Genomic DNA, 7,765 nt, shown 5'->3' with positions numbered 1-7,765 from the left:
TAAGCTCCAGCTGGCAGGCCCATGGCACACTTTATTATTTGGTTTCTTTGTGTCTGATGTGTGTGTGTGTGTGTGTGTGTGTGCGTGCATGTATTTCAGTATGTGAGTGCAAGTGAATGCATGCACATGCAGAGGTCAGAGGTCAACCCTGCTAGTCCCTGCTCTCCACCTTGTTTGATACAGGGTCCCTGCTCTCCACCTTGTTTGATACAGGGTCCCTTGCTCACCACTAATATGGCGGGCTGGCTGGGTATGAGCTTCTAGGCTTCTCCTGTCTGTCTCTCCTCTCACTGTAAGAGCACAAAGGTCACAGATGCGTGCCATCGTGCACTGCTTTATGAAGTCCTAGATTCAACTCCAGTCTCAGGCTTACACGGCCAGTGCTGTGCTCAGTGAGTCAGCGTCTCTCTGTAGTTCAGGCTGGGTCTCCCTGTAGCCCACACCGGCCTCAAGCCTTCCTGCCTCGAGTGCTGGGATCGAGGACACGAGCCACCTCGCCCAGACTCCTTAACCCAGCACAGCGAGGCTCCTTGTTGCATCTCTCTGGTCTTGGCCATTTCTGTGCTACATGAGTTGAGTAACACTCACAATCCAGCTCTGTAAAGAAAAAGTCTGCTAACTTCTGGATGACAGTGAAGATCACAATGTGAAGAAGGTTAAAAAAATGGTGAGGTTAGTGGTGCAATCCCATAATCTCAGCTAATCAGAAGGCCGAGGGAGGAAGACCACAAGTTCAGTGCCTACCTGAACTACACTGAGACCCTGTTGCAAAACAAAGGGTGAGAGAGAGAGAGAGCAAGAGAGAGAGTGAGAGCGAGAGAGAGAGTGAGAGCGAGAGAGAGAGAGAGAGAGACAGAGAGACAGAGAGAGAGAGACAGAGAGAGAGACAGAGAGAGAGAGAGACAGAGAGAGAGAGAGAGACAGAGAGAAAGACAGAGAGAAAGACAGAGAGAGAGAGAGAGAGAGAGAGAGAGAGAGAGAGAGAGAGAGAGAGAGAGAGAGAGAGAGAGAGAGAGATCTGGGTGGATGTGGCTCAGCTGGCAGAGTATTTTTACCTGGCACGCTGGAAGACCTAGATTCAACTCCCAGTACAAATAACAAGCAAACAACCCTGGATGGCTCTCAAGAAGACAAGGCATTAAGCACTAAGCATAGTGGTTCATTCATTACACCTTATAAAACACTTTATGTCCTAGCACCACATTCAGGCCACACGAGATATAAAGGGTTACAAATATTCAGATTTTATTATAAATAAAATACTGTTCTCTTTTTAAACATAGAAAAATGCCAAGTGTTCTGTTACCGTCCCTGGAGAAAGGCCGTGGAGACTGAGGCAAACGCTCAGGTGAAGGCACATTTAAAAGGGCCACAGTTGGAATCAAAAGGATGATAAAACAATCTATTCTGTGTGACACCCGGCATTTTACAGCAGCCATCCTGTCAATTTTATTACATAAAATACAGATTACTGGAACTATACAATAAAACAGTGCCTGGGCTGCAGGAGTGTAATAGGTATCATCTTGTAAATAACTTTCATTTTTAAAAATAAATTTCTGTTTAAAAATATAGCACACAGATGGAGAGGACAATAAACCAAACAAAACACCACCCCCACCAGGGCCTAAGACCTGCAGGAGTGGAGCTGACCTAATGGACGATGGTGGTCGGTTTCAGCCATTTTCCTGCAACTGTGACCAAAAATGCATTTGTTAAGGTGTCGAGGCACTTAATCAGAGGAGCTAGCCAATCAGCACTGAACTTGGTGAGGAAGAGTCATGCCTCTGCTGGAGCAGAAAAGGCCTTGGAGGAGCAAGAGTGGAGCCTCAGGGGTGCCAAGCCGAGTACTCATGGCGATCCCTGTTTCCCAACAGAGATGGAGACACTGTGCCCGGCGTCCTAAAGTGCTCAGTCATCACACGCTGCCCTACAAACGACCCACCCCCATGGGAGGGTCCTTCAGGAAACTTCCGTAACTACTTCACCCTGTCGCCTGGTACTTCAGTACTCTGGGGCAGGAACTGAAGACGGCATGGAGCCGCAGATGGGAGAGGGCCCGCGTGCCCTCTGGGGTCTGGCTGTGGAGGTGAGCAGGTTGAGATTCCGGTCAGACAGTGAAGGCAGGCGCTGCAAACACGAGGCAGAGCAGAGCAGAGCACTGGGGAGCAGGGATGACCTGGAAACAACGGGAAGGAGAGTGGCGCACAGGTTCCCTGTGCTAGCAAGAGGGGAAACTGAGCAAAGACGTGAACTGACAGTGCCTTTCTAGGAGGACTGGGGATATTTACATAAATTCCTTACTCTATAATCATGATAAACAAAAACCATTCACACAAAAAATATAAATTTCAAATAATTAATAGCACCAGTGTGTCAGATAATAGTTTCTCCCCCCCACGCAAAGTACAAAATTGCATAGTGTTAAAGGCTATATATGAATCTCAGAGGCAGGTAGGTAGGAGGAAGGGGGCGTGTGGCAGGGACTGTCACAGTGCGGTCTTCAGAAAACCACAGAGCTGAGGATCAGAGGTTGAGAAGCCTACTAGGAAATGCCACACAAGGTTCTTCCCGCTCCATCCAGAGGAAAGGCCTAGAGTGGGTGGAGCCACAAAGTGCAGGGACTAGATGGTGTTGGCAGCTGTGTGAAATACTGAGTGACAGCATTTGCCACCAGGATCTGGCAACAATGATGTTTTCCAAGAGTTCTAGAAAAATGGAAACATCAGAAGAGAATTCGAGCTAAGGGTCAAATATCACATCTCTCTCCAGCAGAGAAAGAGAAATGCACATATAGAACCCAATTTATACAGGTTACATCTCATTTTCCATAAAACATGGGGAAAGGGGGATTTGCTTTTCTTTCAGTGGTCAAGATCTTAGAGACCAACTGTTGGACAGACAACTTAACACTAGCTCCAAGACTAGCACACTAACAAAGCTCGAAGAATTAGACTTGGAAAAAAACAAAAACTTTAGTGGTTATCACATCCCTGTTTCTTCTGCATTAAGTCTCATCTATAGAAGTCTCAAAAGCTATCTAGCGCAGTGATGAGTGCAGACTTTTTATCAGCTGCCTAAGGATTTGAAAAAAAAGTTTGCTTCCTAGTTAATGAACATGGGGGGAATCCTAAGTGTCTTTGAGCCATGTTCTCTGGGAGACTCACACATAACTGCACTCTTACCCACAATGGCTCAGTGTCCTATACTCCAACAGCTAGCATGACAGGTGGCTGGCTACCAACATTCTAAATGACCAATACCTTTGGCACAGGATGTTTATTTCCTTTTGTTTAAAAGAGGAGGCTGAAGATGCAGAGGCATTTTCTTTATCCACAGATGAGACATATTGGCCATATTAATGCTACGATGAGGAGCCAAACATTTCCTTCATAGAAATATGAGAACTGAGATAGATTCTGCTGGTGTTGAGAGAGGGGAGGGGGATGGGCCTGCCCTGGCATAGAAAGGTTCACATGGCGTGGGTATGCCACTAAAGGATGCCGTGACCTCAGGAAACTAGGGAAAGTTTGAGTAAGTTGGTGACATGAGTGGAAGAGAGACTTTATTAGGCAAAACCCTTTGTTCCTGGTTCAGGGTGTTTAACTTGCTTCTCTTTAAACTCTGACTTTTCTTGGTTCAAAAGGACAGTGATGGAGAGCAGCAGAGAAGTGGGGGGTCTGAAAGTGTAATCTGTGTCAAGGCACTGCAGCCTCACAGGGCCCCTTTTGGGGCCCCCTTGAAGCCCTCGTCACTAGGGCTTCTCGATGGATGGGGTGTTGAAGCAGCCGGACGGGAGGGTCTTCTTGATGTCCTCCAGGTTGTGAATGTCCTTTATGATCTCTTCTATGTCTCGGTTATAGTCCATGATGGCCACCTCCTGCTTCCGGGCTTCATTCTCCAGGTCAGCCACCTTCCTGTCCAGATCGCTGACCTTCATCTCATCTTTGGCTTTGTTCAGGGTACCTTCTATCTCATTTAGCTTGTTCAGGTCCACTGTGTCCAGCTGTCCTATAGGGTCAGGAAGGACACAAGAGAGGACAGGCTCATTCCATGAGAACTGGGGCACGACCCCAAGTGCCTCTCGCTTTGTCAGACACTAAGGCCAGCATCTGCCCGATGCAAACTAAGGTGCCTCTGTGTTCAAGGGCCTAAACGGTGCTAGCCTAACCAACAGCGGTGGGCAGAGTGGATCATTAATATTAGAACAGTTTTAGTTTTGTTCTTGAGAAAGTGGTTTTCAGAGTATTTTTAACTTTTAAATACTTATTATTATTTATTACTGTATGTGTATATACATGTGTGTATGCATGAATGCCATGGCATATATGTGGAGGTCAGAGGACAATTTGCAGGAGTCGGTTCTCTCTTCCCACCACATGGGTCCCAGGGATTGAACTCCGGCTGTCAGGCTTGGCAGCAAGCTCATTAACCCACTGCATCTCTGGAGAACCGTCTCCCCAGCCCTTGTAGAATGTTTTCTAAATGCACAGGTATCATGTCTTAGACCTCATTTATGCTTAAGAAGGCCATTTGGTAACACTCAATCCTGTTTGCCGGTTCATATGTGTAATCTGTGAACCATTTCTGCATCATCAAAAAATACAAAAGTCTCTAAGAGAGAAGCATGTGCCTTCAACTCCTAGGTTCCGTGGAAGATGGGCTGGTTTGGGGGTCACTTCCTGCTTGTAAGAGTTAGACACTATTAGGAAAATGGCCAAGGCTGAAATGCTGAGATAACACCAGCAAAGCTATCTAAATGCAGCAGGAAAAAAATAAAAGATTCTTTTGAAAGATGATGCTCCATGCAAAATAAAAATAGAGAGAAAAGCAGTCTCCTGAGACCAGTTTAGCTCACCAACTCTTAGATGGCCAGGGATTTATTTGCCCAGCTAAAACCTAGGCGCTAGAGCCAGCAGTCCAGCTCCAGTCCGCCTGCTCACAAAGTCTGCCTCTTCCCCCTAAAGCCCTCTCTTTAGCTTACTTCCACAGCCCATCTGCTGGCACATCATTTATTATTATTGGTTTTTGAGATAGATAAAATATTATTCCTCACCCTCTTAAGAAAAACAAACAGAATAACAAAAAACAAAACCAGTAGCTCACGCCTTTAATCCCAGGACTCTGGAGTCAGAGGCAGTCAGATCTCTAAATTTGAGGTCAGCCTGGTATACAGAGCGAGTACCAGGACAGTCAGGACTACACAGAGACTCCTGTCTTAAAAAACAAAACAAAACAGAAAAACAAAAGGAAACAAAAAAAAAATCCCCAGTCTTCAAAGGTTATACCACTCCCTCATCATGAAGTCCGTTGACAAAAGGACATGTGTCCTATAAAAGATCTGCTGTCTACCAAACTGGATTTAAAACAAAACAGTTTTCTTTCTTTTGGTGTAAAAGTTTCCACTTCATAGAACTGTTCTTTGGTTGGCAAATGGAGAGAATTCTGAGCAAAGGAGCCCAGTCAGTTCCAAGTATTCTTTTATTCTACCACTGAGCCTTTTCTTTTCAAATCCCTTAAAGAAACTCCCCCAGGAGGAGGAGCTAAGGGGAATGACTGGTTGGTTGTGTGATGAACCTTGACTATAAGTGACACCCTTAGCCAGCAGCTCATCTTCATTTGTAACGACCATGGTGTCCATTCAGAGCAGAGTCCAGGGTAGGCTCTGAACTTAATAAAGTCCCAGTTCCTTTTCACTCTAGAATTGACAGTTATCAATGCTGGCATGGTGCAAGCTGCCCTGAGAAGGTCCTGGCAGCAAGACACAGGGTACAGGCACCCTTGAGTAAGCAAGAGCTGAGTGAAACATTAGTATTATGAGAAAACGGAGTTTTTGAGACTTCGTATTGATGGGACTCAGAGTCAGCAGTATCAGATTCCCAGGACAGTACAGAGCACTGGGTGCCCTGGCTGGGACAGGTCTCCCCTTACTTACCCAGCTGCTCTAAGAGGTCAGTCAGTTGGCTGAGGAGGCTGCTAACAGAGTTTTTGGCTTTTCTGGCATTGAGCTCAGCTTCCTGAGCAGCCTGTGAAGCCTGCAGGGAGAGAAGGTAAACAGCGTGAATACCCGTGACTCTGGGTTTTCATCTTCTCTAAATATTTTCCTCAGTGAGTCAGATGTGTCCCTTTCTGAGTGATGAGTCATGGTCTCTCTGCAGGTTTGGGGTAGTATCTTCAGGTGGAGGATGTTGTCTCTACTGCACAGAGCAGTTATAAGCCCCTACGTTTTGTTTGTTTGTTTGTTTTTGAGACAGTCTTGCTATGTGATCCAAGCTAGTCTCCTCTGGTGTCAGTCTTCTGAGTGCTGGGACATACGTCATGGCTGCCCTTCATGACATATGCAATCAAAACACAGTACTACCTCATATTCTCACTTCCCCCACTCAAGAGTACCGGGGCAAACACATGATAAACACACTAAGTAGAAACAGGCGGATAGTCTTAGGTGCCTGATTATTTGAGATGTCCTGTTTTTGGAGAGTTTACATAAGCAAAGCCAGGCTTTTCTGAAAATTCTCTGTCAATTACACACACACACACACACACACACACACACACAATACAATGGATACAATGGATATTTTCAAAGTCAACCAAAGGTAAATATATTTAGGAAAGTTCCATGAAACCTGAACAAACACACTGAGCATGAGTCACGGGAAGCAAGGGTGGAAAAGGAAGCATCCACGCATCAGAAAGCAGATGCTCCAACAGGACACAAGTGAGTGGCTGTGCACTCTCTATCAGTAGTTATTTTCCTAATTCTGAGGTCAAGACAAAGCAAACATTTAGGGATCAAAATAATGTGAAATTTTAAAACAGAAAAAATAAAAAGCTTTCACAAATAAATGATTAATTCAGCTGGAATCGCAGCTGTTGTCAGGGAGCTGTATAGGCTTCCTATGACTGTTCAGGGACTGGGGCACAGGACTCTGCTGTGTTTAACCTGTGGCCTTCAGCGTCTTCCAGAAAGAAGCACAACCCTTCTGGTTGAAGAAAACGTTAGACCCTGGCAATAAACTGATATAAATACAAAAGGGATGGTGTATGAGGACATGGCTTACTGCTCCCAAGAAGTACCAAAACTAACAAAAGAGGGGTTGGTTCTCTTTCTACTCTTTGAATTAAGCCCATATCCCTTTTTGGAACTCATAAACATGTATCCTTTATTTTTGTCAACATCTTTAAATACAATGCTTCTATCAAGATGTCTCAGATGGTTTAAGTTTGATGACCTGAATTCTAGGCCCAAAATCAACCTGGTGGAAGGGAAGATCCAACTCCCACAAGTCGTCTTGAGACATTAACATGTGCTATATGGTGTGATGCACGCACACACACACAAAATAAATATATTTAAAAGTAAAGTGCAGAGACTCTCTGCATAAAAAGAGAAAAAACTGATTTTTGCTTATTGAAAATCTCCATTTGAGCCTCATTTTTGCATTGAAAATCACAGAACAATCCAGCACAAAGTTTAAAAACTGCTCAGCCAGTTGTGGTGGTGCATACCTTTAATCCCAGCATTCGGGAACTGAGACAGGAAGATTTCTATGCATAAGGTCATCCTGGTCTACACAGAGAGCTCTAGGTCAGCCAAGGCTACATAGTGAGACTACCCTGTCTCATAAAACCAAACAAAAAACTGAGCTGTGTGCACAGAGAGCTGTCAAAAATTTAATTGGTATTACTTCACCAGACCTTGTATTTCTCCTTTCCATCCCAAAGTAAAAATGACCCACAGCAAGAGGCCCTGTTTTAGGGG

General features: G+C 45.0%; 1 protein-coding gene across 1 annotated transcript in view; it reads right to left on the bottom strand.

Moving 5' to 3' along the window:
- Positions 1-1,221: 1,221 nt before the first annotated feature.
- Lamc1 (laminin subunit gamma 1) overlaps positions 1,222-7,765 on the bottom strand; it is a 113,503-nt gene continuing 106,959 nt past the window's right edge. Inside the window, exons 27-28 of the mRNA XM_005071291.4 lie at positions 5,936-6,035; positions 1,222-4,011 (exon numbers count right to left, since the gene is read on the bottom strand). Coding sequence (XP_005071348.1) covers positions 3,755-4,011; positions 5,936-6,035 — 357 coding nt within the window. The 3' untranslated portion in view covers positions 1,222-3,754. The remainder of the gene's footprint in view (positions 4,012-5,935; positions 6,036-7,765) is intronic.

This window comes from Mesocricetus auratus, unplaced genomic scaffold (assembly GCF_017639785.1).
Source record: "Mesocricetus auratus isolate SY011 unplaced genomic scaffold, BCM_Maur_2.0 Super-Scaffold_100676, whole genome shotgun sequence".
NCBI lineage: Eukaryota > Metazoa > Chordata > Mammalia > Rodentia > Cricetidae > Mesocricetus > Mesocricetus auratus.
The sequence above is the reverse complement of the archived record's forward strand: the minus strand, read 5'-3'. Positions and strand labels throughout refer to the sequence as shown.